The sequence below is a fragment of the Syngnathus scovelli genome, chromosome 16 (genome assembly GCF_024217435.2).
Source record: "Syngnathus scovelli strain Florida chromosome 16, RoL_Ssco_1.2, whole genome shotgun sequence".
NCBI classification, from domain to species: domain Eukaryota; kingdom Metazoa; phylum Chordata; class Actinopteri; order Syngnathiformes; family Syngnathidae; genus Syngnathus; species Syngnathus scovelli.
The window spans coordinates 12,828,292-12,850,053 of NC_090862.1; the positions used below are offsets into that span (position 1 = coordinate 12,828,292).

Below are 21,762 nucleotides of genomic sequence, written 5' to 3' on the forward strand. Positions count from 1 at the left end.
AGTCTTCTTCCCATTAAATAAATCAGAAAAGTCTGTCTTGCAACCAGTCCTCTTCAAACAAGTAAAGTCTGCCCGTTTTGTGCCGTAGATTTTGTGTCTATGCCTAGTATTTATACAAAATCATAATTTAAACGACTTCATTCCTTCATTCACTTTGGAAATTTGGAATTGCAGCAAATCGAATTTTGCCAGGGAACAAAAATAGATCAATTAAACTAAATAAGTCTTCTTCCCATTAAATAAATTAAAAAAGTCTGTCTTGTAACCAGTCCTTTTCAAACAAGTAAAGTCTGCCCATTTTGTGCCGTAGATTTTGTGTTTATGCCTAGTATTTATACAAAATCATAATTTAAAGGATTTCATTCCTTCATTCACTTTGGAAATTTGGAATTGCAGCACATCAAATTTTGCCTGGGAAGAAAAGTAGATTAAATAAATTTAATAAGTCTTACTACTTCCCAATAAATAAATTAAATACGTCTTACTTGTTCCCACTCCTTTTCAAAAAAGTAGTTTAAAACGAGGGCCCTTCACTCAACCTTTAACCTCAACACCGCACGTCACATTGTGTTGTATCTGTGAATGTTGGTTGTGGCCAAATGATAGTTTTCTTTCATTCGTTTAGGTTCCACGGTGTTTGTTGGCTATATGTTTTCCACTGTCAGAAGGATGAAAATACAAAGTACAACGCTTGGACGTGGGCGACGACGTCACCGGTGAGTCCTTCCTTCCTATTTATTTACCTTCTAGGTGCTAGGTGCCGCACTGAACAACATTATGCCGCACTGAACAACATTATGCCGCACTGAACAACACCATGCCGCACTGAACAACATTATGCCGCACTGAACAACATTATGCCGCACTGAACAACATTATGCCGCACTGAACACCATGCCGCACTGAACAACACCATCCCGCACTGAACAACACCATCCCGCACTGAACAACACCATGCCGCACTGAACAACACCATGCCGCACTGAACAACACCATGCCGCACTGAACAACACCATGCCGCACTGAACAACACCATGCCGCACTGAACAACACCATGCCGCACTGAACAACACCATCCCGCACTGAACAACATTATGCCGCACTGAACAACATTATGCCGCACTGAACAACATTATGCCGCACTGAACAACATTATGCCGCACTGAACAACATTATGCCGCACTGAAAAACACCATGCCGCACTGAACAACACCATGCCGCACTGAACAACACCATGCCGCACTGAACAACACCATGCCGCACTGAACAACACCATGCCGCACTGAACAACACCATGCCGCACTGAACAACACCATGCCGCACTGAACAACACCATGCCGCACTGAACAACACCATGCCGCACTGAACAACACCATGCCGCACTGAACAGCACCATGCCGCACTGAACAGCACCATGCCGCACTGAACAACACCATGCCGCACTGAACAGCACCATGCCGCACTGAACAACACCATGCCCCACTGAACAACATTACGCCGCACTGAACAACATTACGCCGCACTGAACAACACCATGCCGCACTTAACACCATGACGCACTGAACAACACCATGCCGCACTGAACAACACCATTCCGCACTGAACAACACCATGCTGCACTGAACAACACGACGCCGCACTGAACAACACCATGCCGCACTGAACAACACCATGCCGCACTGAACAACACCATGCCGCACTGAACAACACCATGCCGCACTGAACAACACCATGCCGCACTGAACAACACCATGCCGCACTGAACAACACCATGCCGCACTGAACAACACCATGCCGCACTGAACAACACCATGCCGCACTGAACAACACTATGCCGCACTAAACAACATTATGCCGCACTGAACAACACCATGCCGCACTGAACAACACCATGCCGCACTGAACAACACCGTCCCGCACTGAACAACACCATCCCACACTGAACACCATCCCGCACTGAACAACACCATGCCGCACTGAACAACACCATGCCGCACTGAACAACACCATGCCGAACAACACCATGCCGCACTGAACAACACCATGCCGCACTGAACAACACCATCCCGCACTGAACAACACCATCCCGCACTGAACAACACCATCCCGCACTGAACAACACCATCCCGCACTGAACAACACCATGCCGCACTGAACAACACCATGCCGCACTGAACAACACCATGCCAAACTGAACAACACCATCCCGCACTGAACAACACCATCCCGCACTGAACAACACCATCCCGCACTGAACAACACCATCCCGCACTGAACAACACCATTCCGCACTGAACAACACCATGCCGCACTGAACTACACCATGCCGCACTGAACTACACCATGCCGCACTGAACAACATTATGCCCCACTGAACAACAATATACCGCACTGAACAACATTATGCCGCACTGAACAACATTATGCCGCACTGAACAACATTATGCCGCACTGAACAACACCATGCCGCACTGAACAACATTATGCCGCACTGAACAACATTATGCCGCACTGAACACCATGCCGCACTGAACAACACCATCCCGCACTGAACAACACCATGCCGCACTGAACAACACCATGCCGGACTGAACAACACCATGCCGCACTGAACAACACCATGCCGCACTGAACAACACCATGCCGCACTGAACAACACCATGCCGCACTGAACAACACCATCCCGCACTAAACAACACCATGCCGCACTGAACAACACCATGCCGCACTGAACAACATTATGCCGCACTGAACAACATTATGCCGCACTGAACAACATCATGTCGCACTAAACAACACCATGCCGCACTGAACAACACCATGCCGCACTGAACAACACCATCCCGCACTGAACAACACCATGCCGCACTGAACTACACCATGCCGCACTGAACAACACCACGCCGCACTGAACTACACCATGCCGCACTGAACAACACCATGCCGCACTGAACAACACCATGCCGCACTGAACAACACCATGCCGCACTGAACAACACCATGCCGCACTGAACAACACCATGCCGCACTGAACAACACCATGCCGCACTGAACAACACCATGCCGCACTGAACAACACCATCCCGCACTGAACAACACCATGCAGCACTGAACAACACCATGCAGCACTGAACAACATTATACCGCACTGAACAACATTATGCCGCACTGAACAACATTATGCCGCACTGAACAACACCATGCCGCACTGAACAACATTATGCCGCACTGAACAACACCATCCCGCACTGAACAACACCATCCCGCACTGAACAACACCATGCCGCACTGAACAACACCATGCCGCACTGAACAACACCATGCCGCACTGAACAACACCATGCCGCACTGAACAACACCATGCCGCACTGAACAACACCATGCCGCACTGAACAACACCATGCCGCACTGAACAACACCATCCCGCACTGAACAACATTATGCCGCACTGAACAACATTATGCCGCACTGAACAACATTATGCCGCACTGAACAACATTATGCCGCACTGAACAACATTATGCCGCACTGAAAAACACCATGCCGCACTGAACAACACCATGCCGCACTGAACAACACCATCCCGCACTGAACAACACCATGCCGCACTGAACAACACCATGCCGCACTGAACAACACCATGCCGCACTGAACAACACCATGCCGCACTGAACAGCACCATGCCGCACTGAACAACACCATGCCGCACTGAACAACACCATGCCGCACTGAACAACACCATGCCGCACTGAACAACACCATGCCCCACTGAACAACATTACGCCGCACTGAACAACACCATGCCGCACTTAACAACACCATGCCGCACTGAACAACACCATGCCGCACTGAACAACACCATTCCGCACTGAACAACACCATGCTGCACTGAACAACACGACGCCGCACTGAACAACACGACGCCGCACTGAACAACACCATGCCGCACTGAACAACACCATGCCGCACTGAACAACACCATGCCGCACTGAACAACACCATGCCGCACTGAACAACACCATGCCGCACTGAACAACACCATGCCGCACTGAACAACACCATGCCGCACTGAACAACACCATGCCGCACTGAACAACACCATGCCGCACTGAACAACACCATCCCGCACTGAACAACACCATGCCGCACTGAACAACATTATGCCGCACTGAACAACATTATGCCGCACTGAACAACATTATGCCGCACTGAACAACATCATGTCGCACTGAACAACACCATGTCGCACTAAACAACACCATGCCGCACTGAACAACACCATCCCGCACTGAACAACACCATGCCGCACTGAACTACACCATGCCGCACTGAACTACACCATGCCGCACTGAACTACACCATGCCGCACTGAACAACACCATGCCGCACTGAACAACACCATGCCGCACTGAACAACACCATGCCGCACTGAACAACACCATGCCGCACTGAACAACACCATGCCGCACTGAACAACACCATCCCGCACTGAACAACACCATGCCGCACTGAACAACATTATGCCCCACTGAACAACAATATACCGCACTGAAAAACAATATACCGCACTGAACAACATTATGCCGCACTGAACAACACCATGCCGCACTGAACAACATTATGCCGCACTGAACAACATTATGCCGCACTGAACACCATGCCGCACTGAACACCATGCCGCACTGAACAACACCATGCCGCACTGAACAACACCATGCCGCACTGAACAACACCATGCCGCACTGAACAACACCATGCCGCACTGAACAACACCATGCCGCACTGAACAACACCATGCCACACTGAACAACACCATGCCGCACTGAACAACACCATGCCGCACTGAACAACACCATGCCGCACTGAACAACACCATGCCGCACTGAACAACACCATGCCGCACTGAACAACACCATGCCGCACTGAACAACACCATGCCGCACTGAACAACACCATGCCGCACTGAACAACACTATGCCGCACTGAACAACATTATGCCGCACTGAACAACACCATGCCGCACTGAACAACACCATGCCGCACTGAACAACACCATGCCGCACTGAACAACACCATCCCGCAATGAACACCATCCCGCACTGAACAACACCATGCCGCACTGAACAAATCCATGCCGCACTGAACAACACCATGCCGAACAACACCATGCCGCACTGAACAACACCATGCCGCACTGAACAACACCATCCCGCACTGAACAACACCATCCCGCACTGAACAACACCATCCCGCACTGAACAACACCATCCCGCACTGAACAACACCATGCCGCACTGAACAACACCATGCCGCACTGAACAACACCATGCCGCACTGAACAACACCATGCCGCACTGAACAACACCATGCCGCACTGAACAACACCATGCCGCACTGAACAACACCATGCCGCACTGAACAACACCATCCCGCACTGAACAACATTATGCCGCACTGAACAACATTATGCCGCACTGAACAACATTATGCCGCACTGAACAACATTATGCCGCACTGAACAACATTATGCCGCACTAAACAACATTATGCCGCACTGAAAAACACCATGCCGCACTGAACAACACCATGCCGCACTGAACAACACCATGCCGCACTGAACAACACCATGCCGCACTGAACAACACCATGCCGCACTGAACAACACCATGCCGCACTGAACAGCACCATGCCGCACTGAACAGCACCATGCCGCACTGAACAACACCATGCCGCACTGAACAACACCATGCCGCACTGAACAACACCATGCCGCACTGAACAACACCATGCCCCACTGAACAACATTACGCCGCACTGAACAAAACCATGCCGCACTTAACAACACCATGCCGCACTGAACAACACCATGCCGCACTGAACAACACCATTCCGCACTGAACAACACCATGCTGCACTGAACAACACGACGCCGCACTGAACAACACCATGCCGCACTGAACAACACCATGCCGCACTGAACAACACCATGCCGCACTGAACAACACCATGCCGCACTGAACAACACCATGCCAAACTGAATAACACCATCCCGCACTGAACAACACCATCCCGCACTGAACAACACCATCCCGCACTGAACAACACCATCCCGCACTGAACAACACCATGCCGCACTGAACAACACCATGCCGCACTGAACTACACCATGCCGCACTGAACTACACCATGCCGCACTGAACAACACCATGCCGCACTGAACAACACAATGCCGCACTGAACAACACCATGCCGCACTGAACAACACCATGCCGCACTGAACAACACCATGCCGCACTGAACAACACCATGCCGCACTGAACAACACCATCCCGCACTGAACAACACCATGCCGCACTGAACAACATTATGCCCCACTGAACAACAATATACCGCACTGAACAACATTATGCCGCACTGAACAACATTATGCCGCACTGGACAACACCATGCCGCACTGAACAACATTATGCCGCACTGAACAACATTATGCCGCACCGAACACCATGCCGCACTGAACAACACCATCCCGCACTGAACAACACCATGCCGCACTGAACAACACCATGCCGCACTGAACAACACCATGCCGCACTGAACAACACCATGCCGCACTGAACAACACCATGCCGCACTGAACAACACCATGCCGCACTGAACAACACCATCCCACACTAAACAACACCATGCCGCACTGAACAACATTATGCCGCACTGAACAACATTATGCCGCACTGAACAACATTATGCCGCACTGAACAACATCATGTCGCACTGAACAACACCATGCCGCACTGAACAACACCATGCCGCACTGAACAACACCATCCCGCACTGAACAACACCATGCCGCACTGAACTACACCATGCCGCACTGAACAACACCATGCCGCACTGAACTACACCATGCCGCACTGAACAACACCATGCCGCACTGAACAACACCATGCCGCACTGAACAACACCATGCCGCACTGAACAACACCATGCCGCACTGAACAACACCATGCCGCACTGAACAACACCATGCCGCACTGAACAACACCATGCCGCACTGAACAACACCATGCCGCACTGAACAACACCATCCCGCACTGAACAACACCATGCAGCACTGAACAACACCATGCAGCACTGAACAACATTATACCGCACTGAACAACATTATGCCGCACTGAACAACATTATGCCGCACTGAACAACACCATGCCGCACTGAACAACATTATGCCGCACTGAACAACATTATGCCGCACTGAACACCATGCCGCACTGAACAACACCATCCCGCACTGAACAACACCATCCCGCACTGAACAACACCATGCCGCACTGAACAACACCATGCCGCACTGAACAACACCATGCCGCACTGAACAACACCATGCCGCACTGAACAACACCATCCCGCACTGAACAACACCATGCCGCACTGAACTACACCATGCCGCACTGAACAGCACCATGCCGCACTGAACAGCACCATGCCGCACTGAACAACACCATGCCGCACTGAACAACACCATGCCGCACTGAACAACACCATGCCGCACTGAACAACACCATGCCGCACTTAACAACACCATGCCGCACTGAACAACACCATGCCGCACTGAACAACACCATTCCGCACTGAACAACACCATGCTGCACTGAACAACACGACGCCGCACTGAACAACACGACGCCGCACTGAACAACACCATGCCGCACTGAACAACACCATGCCGCACTGAACAACACCATGCCGCACTGAACAACACCATGCCGCACTGAACAACACCATGCCGCACTGAACAACACCATGCCGCACTGAACAACACCATCCCGCACTAAACAACACCATGCCGCACTGAACAACATTATGCCGCACTGAACAACATTATGCCGCACTGAACAACATTATGCCGCACTGAACAACATCATGTCGCACTGAACAACACCATGCCGCACTGAACAACACCATGCCGCACTGAACAACACCATGCCGCACTGAACAACACCATCCCGCATTGAACAACACCATGCCGCACTGAACTACACCATGCCGCACTGAACAACACCATGCCGCACTGAACTACACCATGCCGCACTGAACAACACCATGCCGCACTGAACAACACCATGCCGCACTGAACAACACAATGCCCCACTGAACAACACCATGCCGCACTGAACAACACCATGCCGCACTGAACAACACCATGCCGCACTGAACAACACCATCCCGCACTGACCAACACCATGCCGCACTGAACAACATTATGCCCCACTGAACAACATTATGCCGCACTGAACAACACCATGCCGCACTGAACAACATTATGCTGCACTGAACAACATTATGCCGCACTGAACAACACCATGCCGCACTGAACAACATTATGCCGCACTGAACAACATTATGCCGCACTGAACACCATGCCGCACTTAACAACACCATGCCGCACTGAACAACACCATGCCGCACTGAACAACACCATGCCGCACTGAACAACACCATCCCGCACTGACCAACACCATGCCGCACTGAACAACATTATGCCCCACTGAACAACATTATGCCGCACTGAACAACACCATGCCGCACTGAACAACATTATGCTGCACTGAACAACATTATGCCGCACTGAACAACACCATGCCGCACTGAACAACATTATGCCGCACTGAACAACATTATGCCGCACTGAACACCATGCCGCACTTAACAACACCATGCCGCACTGAACAACACCATGCCGCACTGAACAACACCATGCCGCACTGAACAACACCATGCCGCACTGAACAACACCATGCCGCACTGAACAACACCATGCCGCACTGAACAACACCATCCCGCACTGAACAACACCATGCCGCACTGAACAACACCATGCCGCACTGAACAACACCATGCCGCACTGAACAACACCATGCCGCACTGAACAACACCATGCCGCACTGAACAACACCATCCCGCACTGAACAACATTATGCCGCACTGAACAACATTATGCCGCACTGAACAACATTATGCCGCACTGAACAACATTATGCCGCACTGAACAACATCATGTCGCACTGAACAACACCATGCCGCACTGAACAACACCATGCCCCACTGAACAACATTACGCCGCACTGAACAATATTATGCCGCACTGAACAACACCATGCCGCACTGAACAACACCATGCCGCACTGAACAACACCATGCCGCACTGAACAACACCATCCCGCACTGAACAACACCATGCCGCACTGAACAACACCATGCCGCACTGAACAACACCATGCCGCACTTAACAACACCATGCCGCACTGAACAACACCATGCCGCACTGAACAACACCATGCCGCACTGAACAACAACATGCCGCACTGAACAACAACATGCCGCACTGAACAACAACATGCCGCACTGAACAACATCATGTCGCACTGAACAACACCATGCCGCACTGAACAACACCATGCCCCACTGAACAACATTACGCCGCACTGAACAATATTATGCCGCACTGAACAACACCATGCCGCACTGAACAACACCATGCCGCACTGAACAACACCATGCCGCACTGAACAACACCATCCCGCACTGAACAACACCATGCCGCACTGAACAACACCATGCCGCACTGAACAACACCATGCCGCACTTAACAACACCATGCCGCACTGAACAACACCATGCCGCACTGAACAACACCATGCCGCACTGAACAACAACATGCCGCACTGAACAACAACATGCCGCACTGAACAACAACATGCCGCACTGAACAACACGACGCCGCACTGAACAACACTACGCCGCACAGAACAACACGACGCCGCACAGAATAACACAATACCGCACAGAACAACACCATGCCGCACAAACAGTTTTAGATAATATTACGTCGCAGTCATGCGACGCGGACATGACGTCAATAGGCGGAACTCATGGCAAAATTATAATCCGTGGGCGTGGCTTGCAACAGGAAGTAGGAAAGCGGCAATGCTGGCAAACAAGACACAGCGGTTAGTAACACGACGACTAACAAGACAAATATTTTTGTTTTCAGCTTGCAACTTGACCGTCTAGAGCGTACAAGGTAATTACAACTCATTGTTTTGAAAAATATGTTTTTTTTTTGTTGGCCTGAAAAGCGAGGCAGTGTGGCATTTGGGAGGAACGTCGAACTCGGCGTCTGCTTCCAGCCACAGACGCCAAATTTCGACGATTATTTCGACTGGTCAACGTTTGTAAATTATTGCGTTGATTAAAAACTTTATTTAACTCTAGTCTTAACTTTGCCGTTTCAGATATGCGGGTATTACACCGCGGAAATGACGTCAATAGGCTGAACTCTCGCCAAAATTCAAATCTGTGGGCGCAATGGCCTTGAGCGAGACAACGGATACAAACACGACGATTATCAACAGAAATATCTTTGTTTTCTGCTTGCAAGTGGACCGTCTAGAGCGTACACGGTAAGTACAACTCATTGTGTTTAAAAAGATTTACGTTTGTGTAGTTTGCGTTGCGTTGTATCTGTCAATGTTGGTTGAGGCTAAATGTTAATGTTTAATTTCCTTCCTTTAGGTTCCACGGTGTTTGTTGGCTGTATGTTTTCCACTGCAAGAAGAGGCTCGTATCATTGACCAGCAGGAGCTACAATGGTGAGTACCCCTTTCGTCGTCCATTTATGTTAAACACTTCCTGTTTCATGTCTAACAGTACTCGATTTAACAAATAACCATAAATAAATACAGTGTGGGCAGTCAAGTTAACATATGTGATTATCCTGCCTAATATGTTTATCACAAATATGTCACTAATATGTTTATTTGTTTATCACAACACCTTTGGACCTTCAGCAATCGATTATTTCCCTTCATCTACATAGAGACAGAACGATGGTGTCTTAAACATCTCATTCATTTCACCAAATAACTTCACGCAGGTGGATAACGGCCGTCTCGGTCACGCTATGTTGCGTGATGCAGTTTTGAAGAACCAAATGCATTTATTCAATGAATAAGTCAAGCTAGATCTATGTTTATGATGTTGTACGTTACGGTACCGATTGAAGTTGAGTCCGAAGCCAGTGGAAAACAGCGCTGCGTTTGTGCTCTCCAGGTACAAATGTTGTGATCTCTGACTGACGACCGGGCGAGACTCGAGTAAGAGATGTCCAAACGAGCTCCGGCAGGGCGGGTCAAGGCGGAGCGAACGGACGCCTTTCAGGCCGCCAATGACGAGCTGAGAGCCAAACTGATGGACGTCCAGTTAGAACTTCAGCAGGAGAAGAACAAGGTGAAAACCTCAACAGACAGACACTGCCTTCCTCCCTGCCTGCTTCCCTGCCTGCCTCCCTGCCTGCCTCCCTGCCTGCCTGCCTCCCTGCTTGCCTCCCTCCCGCCCTCCCTCCCTCCCTCCCTCCCAGTTTCCCCGATGTAGATTTGACATGCGTGTGCCATGACTGTGTCAGCCTACGTCAACAAATGCACCGAGGACGTCAGCACCACTAAGAATATCATCACCCGGGGCAACCAACGACCCTGGATGACTGAGGAGGTACGTCAAACGCTACGAGCGCGGAACTCTGCCTTCAAGTCTGGCGACAAGGAGACACTGAGGACAGCGAGAGCCAACTTGAACCGTGCCATCAGGGTAGCGAAGCGAGACCACAGTCGAAAAATTCAGGATCGTTTCCACGACGCCAACAACACCAGGAGTATGTGGCAAGGCATACGGGCGATTACAGACTACAACTCACCCTCCCCACCCGGTGGGTGAAGTTGATGCTGACTTTCTAAATGGTCTAAATAACTTCTTTGGGAGGTTCGAGGCACTAAACGGCACTCCAGCAGTTAAAACTGTCCCCCATCAGGAAGAGGAGGTACTCTGCCTTGACTCCGCCGATGTGTTGAAGACCCTGAGGAGAGTCAACCCCCGTAAGGCCCCTGGCCCCGACAACATTCTTGGGCGTGTGTTCAGGGAATGTGCAAGTCAGCTGGCTGGGGTCATCACAGACATTTTTAACACCTCGCTGGGCCAAGCCACAGTGCCAGCGTGCTTTAAGACTGCCTCCATCATTCCGGTGCCGAAGAAACCTCAAATCACCTCACTTAATGATTACCGGCCTGTTGCACTGACTCCGGTCATGATGAAGTGCTTCGAAAGGCTGCTTAAAGATCACATCGTTTCCAGACTCCCCCCATTATTTGACCCGTTCCAGTTTGCCGACCGGCAAAACCGCTCCACTCAGGACGCCATCTCCTCCGTTCTTCACCTGAGCCTGGCTCACCTGGAGGAGAAGAACACCCATGTTCGGATGCTGTTCCTGGACTTCAGCTCAGCGTTTAACACCATCATCCCACAGCATCTAGTAGGAAAATTGGAACACCTGGGCTTCAACACCCCCCTTCGCAACTGGCTGCTAGACTTCCTCACCAACAGACCTCAGTCAGTCCGGGTCGGACAGAACACCTCTGATGTCATCACCCTCAGCACAGGCTCCCCTCAGGGCTGCGTCCTGAGCCCCCTGCTGTTCACCCTGATGACACACGACTGCGTCCCCAGGTTCACCACCAATCACATCGTGAAGTTCGCAGACGACACAACGGTGGTGGGGCTCATCAGAGACAACAACGACCTGGACTACAGAGAGGAGGTGGAGCAGCTGGTGGGCTGGTGCAGAGACAACAGCCTGATCCTGAATGTGGAGAAGATGAAGGAGATCATCGTCGACTTCAGGAAAAACCAGCCTCACCACGCTCCACTGATCATCAACAGCTCAGCTGTGGAGGTGGTCAGCAGCACCAAATTCCTGGGGGTCCACATCACAGAAGACCTCACCTGGACTATGAACACTACGGCACTGATCAAGAGGGCACAGAAGCGCTTGTACTTCCTGCGGAGGATGAGGAGAGCCCACCTGCCCCCACCCATCATGAGGACGTTCTACAGGAGCACCATAGAGAGCATTCTGACAAGCTGACTCTCTGTGTGGTGTGGAGGCTGCACCGCCTCCGATTGGAAGAACGTGAGGAGAGTGGTGAGGACAGCAGAGAGGATCATAGGGGCTCCTCTTCCCTCCATTCAGGACATTTCATCTCAGCGCTGCATGTCCCGTGCCCGTAACATCATCAATGACCCATCACACCCCCACCATGGACTGTTCTCCCTGCTGCCCTCTGGGAAGAGGTTTCGCACAATCCGCTGCAGGTCCACCAGGTTCTGCAACAGCTTTTTCCCTGCTGTCATCAGACTGTTGAACATTAGAACTGTTGAGCTCTAAACTGAACTCTGCATCACACATTCACAGAACTGTACTTTATGACACTACGGACCTCTATCTTGCACTATCTCGCACTACCAACTTTACTGAACTTGTGTAAACCCTTTAAATAGAAGTTTAATACATGGTTTAGCATTCCTCTGCACACTCTTGAATACTGTTTTGCCTACTTGCACTATTGCATAATTAGCACTGCTGCACTTTATACTTATTTGTAATATATATATATATACAGTATATGTATATATATATTTTCATAGGATATGTTACTTCTATTCAACTGCAATATCACTACTTTGTTGTAAGCCGTGTGCAACGAAATTTCGTTTTGTATGCACCATGTGCAGACAAGATGACAATAAAGTTTGTCTAAGTCATGTCAGGTCAGCTGTCTGGAGAGAGAGAGAAGTCAGGACCTGCGGGCGGAGCACCACCGTGCCACCGCCGCCATGACGGAACTCAAAAGCAAACTCCATGAGGAGAAGCAGAAAGAGTTAGCCGTTACCAGGGAAACATTACTGCGGCAGCATGAAATGGAGCTGATGAGAGTGATCAAAATCAAAGATGGAGAGATCCAGCGACTGAATGCCTTGGTCCTCAGCCTGAGGGACGGCTCCATGGACAAGGTGATCCGCTCAATCCGTGTCTGACTATCCGCACGCCACGTCGGGCTCCGATGCGGCCGCTACCGTATTGTGTAGCTTGTCCTCAGTAAGCGTCGCGGCGCTCCGTTGCGGTCTCAACGGCCCGATGTGGCGCAATGTCTGCTCAGGTGAGGAGCGGGGGCGCTTTGCTGGCGGAAGTGGAGGAGACGCGGCGGTGTCGGGAGACCGAGCGGTGTCGCCTCCACCAGGAGCGCGGAAGAAGCCCTGGCAGCGGCCCAGCAGGCCTGGCAGTCCCGAGCGGCCGAGCTCCGATCGGCTCATCACCAGCATCGGGAGGAGCTGAGCCGAACCAAGAGAGACTGCGAGAGGGAGATCCGCCGACTGGTAGGACTGATCAGATGCGCGGTGCGTGGCTATGTTCCCAATTTCGTTGTATACCTGCAGTGCAATGACACCTAAGGCATTCTATTCTATTCTATTTCACAAGAAGAAAACGTCCGGTTGCTCGCTTCGCTTTTGTCACAGCAATGGTGTTCTAGTCGATTCAAGATAAAAATTGGCCGGTTGCTCTCTTTGTTTTTGTCACAATTCTGGCAAATGAGTTTGCCCGCCTGCCTGAGCGCTCCCCGTTTGTACATCCAGATGGATGAGATCAAGCTGAAAGACAGAGTGGTTAGTGTTTTGGATAAATCCCTGGGGCCGGCCACGTCCACCGCCTTCAGCTGCAGACTCAGGCTGCCGAGCAGCAGATCGCTGCCCTGAGGGATTCCCAAAGGGCGGGCCTAAACTACCCTGGAAGTGGGGTCAACGGCGCTACTAGCAATCCTCTTCATAGCGTAAGCCACCTCATCACACACTTGCAGTACGCATGACTTAGTTCGTTGCTGGAGGAAGGTAGCACAAAAACAGTTTTGAACTTTGAACGAGTGGTTGTGTGTGTGTGTTGCGGGGCGTTTTCAGTCTCAGGAGGATCGGGACACGCGAAGGTTTCATCTGAAAATCGCTGAGCTCAGCGCAGTCATCAGGAAACTGGAGGATCGAAACGCCCTGCTTTCTGAAGAGCGCAATGAACTGGTAATTTATTGACGGCACGCTTGAAGGTTTGCGCTACGTTTGATGCGCGCCATCCAGCAAGGCACCCATTGCGCTTGCTTATTAGTTGAGCGGCGCGGCGAGTCGGTTGCCTGGTAGATGTCTTTTATTGGGAGCCAAAGCCACGATTCCGTTCAAACCGATGCAAAAGGAATGGATACGTTCTGGCCCGCGTGTTGTGCGTCTTTCGCATCCCGCACTTCATGCTTGCAGCTTAAGCGACTGAGAGAAACAGAAAGCCAGTTTCTGCCACTCCTGTACAAAAACAAACGCCTGAGCAGGAAGAATGAAGAACTCTCACTGGTGCTGTGTCGCCTTGAAAACAAAGTGCGCTTTGTCACCCAGGAGAACGAGGAGATGGCAAGCTTGGTAAGTCGACGCGGACAACGGCGGCGTGCCAACAGAGTCCACTGCATTTGTGTTCCACAGAGAAGGCCTAGTTCGCTCAATGACCTGGAGCGCGGTTGCGGCCAGCAGGACGGTGAAATGTAGTTCCTTCAAGTTGTGGAGCAGCGGCACATCATCGACGACTTGTCCAAGGTCTTCAGGCAGGTGACTCGGTGCACGTACGGCAGCGCCGCGCTCGCTCGCTGTCGCCAGGAAACCTTTTCCGTCCAAAGCTTGGCCGGCGGCCGCCATCCAAAAAATTGGCCCCTTAAACTCCGACCTTTCAAGCAGGAGCATTGTGCGCACGCGTTTGAACACGCTTTAGACTTGTTTTGCCGTTTTCAGCAGCTCAAAGCTCCCGTTTTGTCAGCGCCTTTGCCACTCGCTGTGCGCTGAAAACGACGGACTCGCCCGGCTGCTCAGCCCGTCAACCATGAGCCGCGAGCGCGACGTCATTGTCCGTAGGCAGCTAGTGGCAAAATGCACCCTGTTAGAGTTGCGCTCGCTCCAACTTATTTTGCAAGAACCACACGGGAGACAAGTAAGTTCTTTTGGACACCTGCAGGTGGAGAGTCCATCCGTTGTACGAATGAAGTCTGACTCTCGGCTCCCGCACGAGCATTTTTATTAAGAGAAACAGGGTGGGTGTAAGAGTGGATTGAATAGAGAAAGCCCTTGACCTCTAGTCAAAACATAGCAAGGGATGTTTTACGACTTTGTGTAGGAAGGGATAAGCGATAGGGATAAATAAGGGATAAATAATATTATTTATTACAGGTTGCAGTCAAAGTCAAAGCAACATAATCATACGATAAAGATAATCTGGAAAACCCTGACACACCCTGTAGTTGTCACTTTTGGAAAAGACGAGCGTCCCTCCAATCATCGCCGGTGACGGGTTTTTCAGGCTCTGGAGACAGGAGCTCATGTCAGAAATGTCATCGTGAGTCGCGTTTGTTTCTGCGCCGGAGCCGTTCGTTCCCTTTGCATCCAAAGAATCTCAAAGGCGGATTATTTGTGTCGACAGGAGAGAGATTTGCTGCTACGATACCGACGTCGAGAATCTCTGAGGAGGAACAAAGCGTGAGGTCCTGCAAGGTGAGTCTGTTTGTTTGCGGCTGCTTGGTGTTGCGCAAGATGAAATGGCCTTTTTCTCGCTATCGTTCCTCTCGTCGATTCATCGTGAGGTGTCGCTTCAGTTTGTTCAGAGAGATGTTTGCTTCCGCGCCCGCAGGTCATCGAAACATTTTACGGCTACGACGAAGACGTGTTGGTGGACTCGGACGGATCGTCCTTGTCTTTTCACACCGACAGAACCCCCGACACGGAACCCGAAGAGGTAGCCCGCCATTTCTGCCAGCGTATTGGCGCCAAACATTCCTCTTCAGCCTGGAATCGGACTCGTCTTTGCGTCGCGGGTGCTTTGTCGCCGGTCTGACTGATTCTGGTACTAGTGCTGTGTTGCATTGGTGTGTGCATGAGGAGGCGGAGCTTCGCTACCGCCAGCTGACGCAAGAATATCAAGCGCTGCAACGAGCCTACGCTCTGCTAGCCCAGACCAGCGGAGGGGACTACGACGCCGAGAAGGAGATCAAGGTGGCGCCCCTTCCCGCAACCCCCGGCCGGGTCGCAGCCTCCCCGTTCTCACCCAGCCTCGGGTGTTCTCTGGTCTGAAAGGAGGAGGAGGAGCCTCCCTCCTCCTCCTTTCAGACCAGAGAAAAGCTGATGGTAGTGTCAAACGCACCTCTTTCAATAATCACTCTTCCCTTAAATATCTACGAAAGTTATTTAATTCTCTAACATGTTCGGAGTTACTTTTTACGCGGCCCGTCAAAAGGGGAAACGGGCCTGCGCCCTTCAAATAATTAAATTACTTTCAGTTCTACACCAAACCGATAATCCGATTCAAACACTTCCGTTAATTTATTCAGACGAAGCAAACTTTCAAACGGATTGAAATTCACTCGTGTCTCAAATAACTACGAAAGTTATTCAATTCTCTAAAATTGTCTGATGTTACTTTTATTTATTACGGTCCTATGTTATACCATAATAACCCCCCGCACATTAATCAAATTGTCAAATCAACCCCGAACCATCGATTGTACATTCAGTACAAATCAGCGCACAACAAAGTAGATGAATATACACAACACATTTATTGAAGAAACATGAAATAGAATTACAAATCTTAATCACTCCAGAAACCGAACAATTTCACCCACTGATACCCGTGTTAATAAAATCATTCAATCCCAGAACAATTCGATTGCAAAACACAGTTCATGAAAGAGGGAATCAATTTTTAGCCAAGCAAAGAAATCAAGAAGTAAAAATCACATTTGTGCTTCTCCAAACAATTTATGTCACGCCACTATTCTCATAGTGACGGGTCCCTTGATCGAATTGACTAACAATATTGCTTTAAGCTGTTACAGAATACATTTTTAGCCAAGCAAAGAAATCAAAAAGTAAAAATCACATTTGTGCGTCCATGCGTGACTCACAATCCGACACCGTGTTCCTGTTTTATTTCTATTTTAACTTGCTTAGCTTATTTTGGCCCCTTTTTTGGTCTCATGTTTTGGTCTGGCGCCATCTTTTGGACAAATTTGGAATTTCAGCTCTGCCAATTTATTCCTGTGAACAATCCATATTTTACCATTTGCACCATCTCTTCCCCCCATGTTACATGACAGTAGAAATGGGTCACTATCAAAGCAGAGTAGCAGATCTGGAGTCAGCGCTGAAGCAACAAGGACAGGTAAGCTTATCAATGAGCACACCTTTTTCTCAGACAAAATAGCTACATTCTTCAGTCACTCATTCGTCTGGCATTACTGGACCAACCCCCTATGAACGTGGCTGGGAAAATGTGGAGAAAAGCAAATGTCATTTTCCAGTCAACCAAAGAATTTGTGGATGAAAATGACACAACATTCCAAAGCTGTCCACGCGTTTGTCTCTTCTAGAATGTCAAGTGGGTGGAGGAGAAGCAGCTGCTGCATCAGAGCAATCAGCAGTTGGCCGAAAAGGTGACGGAAAGAAAGGCGCTGGGCGGAGTCGCTTGGCGTCACACCCGTCCGGAAGCCCCGCAGATGAGGTCTGACTGTCTTTTCAGGTCAGGCGGATGGAGGCGGAAGAAGCGCGTCTGAAAGAGCACATCCAGGATATCCGAGACCAAAACGAACTGCTTGAGTTCCGCATCCTGGAGCTGGAGGTGGGAAGACTCGCACAAGCGTGTTGAGGCCAGAGATGTGACGGACGGACGGACGGACGGATGCATGCCTCTGCCTTTCAGGAGAGGGAGTGGCGCTCCTCCGTCTTGAAGTTTCTGCAAGTCCGTTTCCCAGACGGCCTCAGCCCTTTGCAGATCTACTGCGAGGCCGACGGCGTGAGCGTACGTAAGGCGTCCCTCGCAACCCTAACCTTAACCTGAGGTCCCAGAACACCTTACATGGCTCCTTGCGCCTTTCCCCAGGACATCGTCATCAGTGATCTGATGAAGAAGCTGGACATCCTGGGCGATAACGCCGTAAGTGTATGTCGAACTCCTTATGTTCGCACTCCACGAGACTCGGCGGCTCAAATGTGACTTTTGGAAGGCTTTGCGCTGAAAGAACCTTGTTGACGCTGTGCCTTTGGGCTCTTGCAGAATCTCACCAACGAGGAGCAGGTGGTCGTGATTCACGCCAGGACCCTTCCCACCCTAGCCGAGAAGGTAACGCGCACGTCCACGCACGCTCTCGCATTCTGCTTATGTGACAGCAGCCTTTCCTCAGTGGTTAGAATACATCAAAGTGACCAAGTCAGCACTTCAACAGAAGATGTTGGACATTGAAAGTGAGAAGGTAGACAGACACGCGACATCAGCCAAGGGGAACTCGGGGCAATGTGCCCCAACAATTCTGACCTTGAGCTGTGCTAGGATATGTTCTGCAACCAGAAGGGCTACCTGGATGAAGAGTTGGACTTCAGGAAGCGTTCCATGGACCAGGCTCATAAGGTAAGCCGCCCTCAAATCTCCCGCCGGACTACTGATGGACGAGGATTGCGGCCCAGAGGATCATGGAGCTGGAGGCCATGTTGTACGAGGCGCTACCGCAGCGGGACTGCCCCGCCACGGACGGCGAAAAAGCCAGCCACGCTGGCGTGAATGACGTGCTGACGGCGGATCAGAGACAAGAGCTTAGGAGCGCCGTGGACCAATGGAAGCGAGCCCTGATGTGGGAGTTGAGGGAGCGCGACGCTTGCATCCTCCAAGAGAGAATGGATCTGCTGCACAGCGCGCAACAGGTAAGGGCCCAAAGCCAGCCCGGCACTTACTTGCACGCTTACTGGCTTTTGAAGGCTACTTTCCATTTGTCCGTCCTAGAGGAACAAAGAGCTGAAAGAATTCATCGAAGCTCAGAAGAGACAAATCAAACAATTGGAGGAGAAGTTTCTGTTTCTCTTTCTAGTCTTCTCCTTGGCCTTCATTCTGTGGCCCTAACACCAGCTGGTGAGTGAGCTCCAGCGGCACCGCACTCGACACCTCCGATACACTGCCAGCCGGTCTCAGACGTTGGCAGACGCTCCGATGCCGACGTATACCCCCCGCCACGGTGACAGAGGCACCGCGTCACACCGGCGCTCATCCAATCAGAAGGCAGGAAAGGCAAATTCACATGCAGGGCACTCTTGAACCAGAAGAGAGCGCCACAAAAAACGGTTGTTGCCCCAAACGCGCACTAAAAAGGGTCAGAATAACAAGAGTCCCACCGGCCAGCCGGGGCCACCCGTCCATCCATTTCTTCAGGGGGGGAAAAAATTGGAGTCACCGGTGAGTACATTTTGCATTTAGCTCTGCTTTTCTGCTTCTGTCTTCAAGTGTGTGGCATCCTGCGACCAAAGATTCAGCCAACCCCAAAGCGGTTGACCTCAACGTCCCACCACCATTCCTACCAGAGCAGGTGACGTGATGCTTTGGACATCCTTCCGTCTCAGATGCCCAAAAGTACTCTTTGCCACATCTGCGGCAATACGGTGTCTTTTCAAAGGTGCAAATAAATCCAGCGTGGGCGGAACACGCACGTCTTCGGTTTTTCCCGCTTTGTTTGTGTGACAGCTGTTGTGAAAATTTTACACAAATAAAGTTGTATAGTACAGGTTTGGCCAAGCCGCAACTCCCGAACCGCATGCGGCTCTTTTATGTTCATATCAACATTTGTGTGTGTGTGTGTAGGTGTGTGTGTGTGTGGGGGGGGGGGTTGTGCGTGTTGGCTTCACTTGAGTTCAATTTAGTATTTTCGTCAAAAGCGCATGTGGTGAAATTCCACAAAGTAGGATGGGCAAACACATTCCAGTAAACTATTAGTGTCAATTGGGCTCTCGAAATGGCAGGGAAAAGATGCACAGCAAAACGAAAATATGTAGATGAACACAGGACGTTTTTATCAGAGTGGGAAAGTTTCTATTTTTTGTTGAACGTGATGGCAAACCATTCTGCCTGATACGTCAGACCTCAGCGCATTTCAAAGATTCAAATCTTCAGCGCCATGCACTTCAGCTCACTCCATGCTAACATTGATCAGGCGTCGAACCCGCAACATCATGCTTAAGAGGTGGACATGCTAACCAGTGCGCCATTATGTCAACGCATAACAACTGTAAATCTACTAAACAAAACAGCGGTTGCTATATGACATCTGCCGCGTGTGGTCACGTGACAGACGTCACGTGATGGGCAGAACTTCCGCCGGAATTCAAATCCGCGGGGAGAGTTAACTTGTTTAAAAGGGAGTGGGCAGAAGAATTATTTAATTTATTTAAATCTATTTGGAGTGTGCGCCATTATGTCAATGCATAACAACTGTAAGTCTACTAAACAAAACAGCGGTTGCTATATGACGTCTGCCACGTCGTGGTCACGTGACGCGGACGTGACGTCGACGCCTACTTTACATCCCACCGATCACAGGACCCCTCGGCTGCATAACCGCGCCCCCTTCCCAACCAATCGGATTTGCTATACGCGAAAACTACGCCAATGGGCGGAACTTCCGCCAAAATTTAAATCCGTGGGCGTGGCTCGCAACAGGAAGTAGGAAAATGGCGATGTTGACAAAGACACAGCGGATGGTAACATACGACTAACAAGAGAAATATTTTTATTTTCTGCTTGCAACTGGACCGTCCAGAGCGTACACGGTAAGTACAACTAATCGTTTTTAAAAAGAAGTACTTTTGTTGCCCTGAAAAGCGAGTGAGTGTGGCGTTTGGGGGGAACGTCGAATTTCGACGATTCTTTCTGGTCAACGGTTGTAAATGATTGCGTTGATTAAAAAAGAAAACTTGATGTAACTCTACTTTTAACTGCCGTTTCAGATAAGCGGGTATTACGTCGCAGTCATGTGCCGCGGATAT

At 50.5% G+C, this 21,762-nt stretch overlaps 1 protein-coding gene across 9 annotated transcripts in view; it reads left to right on the plus strand.

Moving 5' to 3' along the window:
* LOC137841035 (janus kinase and microtubule-interacting protein 3-like) overlaps positions 1 to 20,560 on the plus strand; it is a 143,081-nt gene extending 122,521 nt beyond the window's left edge. Inside the window, exons 1-18 of one of the 9 annotated variants that reach the window (XM_068653385.1) lie at positions 13,940 to 14,262; positions 14,521 to 14,714; positions 14,839 to 14,952; positions 15,184 to 15,339; positions 15,400 to 15,518; positions 16,385 to 16,455; positions 16,592 to 16,696; positions 16,840 to 16,953; positions 18,057 to 18,121; positions 18,330 to 18,392; positions 18,479 to 18,577; positions 18,659 to 18,757; positions 18,839 to 18,892; positions 19,013 to 19,078; positions 19,140 to 19,208; positions 19,286 to 19,363; positions 19,420 to 19,653; positions 19,733 to 20,560. In XM_068653385.1, the coding sequence (XP_068509486.1) occupies positions 18,062 to 18,121; positions 18,330 to 18,392; positions 18,479 to 18,577; positions 18,659 to 18,757; positions 18,839 to 18,892; positions 19,013 to 19,078; positions 19,140 to 19,208; positions 19,286 to 19,363; positions 19,420 to 19,653; positions 19,733 to 19,849 (939 nt within the window). In that variant the 5' untranslated portion in view covers positions 13,940 to 14,262; positions 14,521 to 14,714; positions 14,839 to 14,952; ... (4 more) ...; positions 16,840 to 16,953; positions 18,057 to 18,061 and the 3' untranslated portion in view covers positions 19,850 to 20,560. The other 8 variants (XM_068653381.1, XM_068653388.1, XM_068653386.1 and 5 more) reach the window with 8 other exon arrangements.
* The last annotated feature ends 1,202 nt before the right edge of the window (positions 20,561 to 21,762 follow it).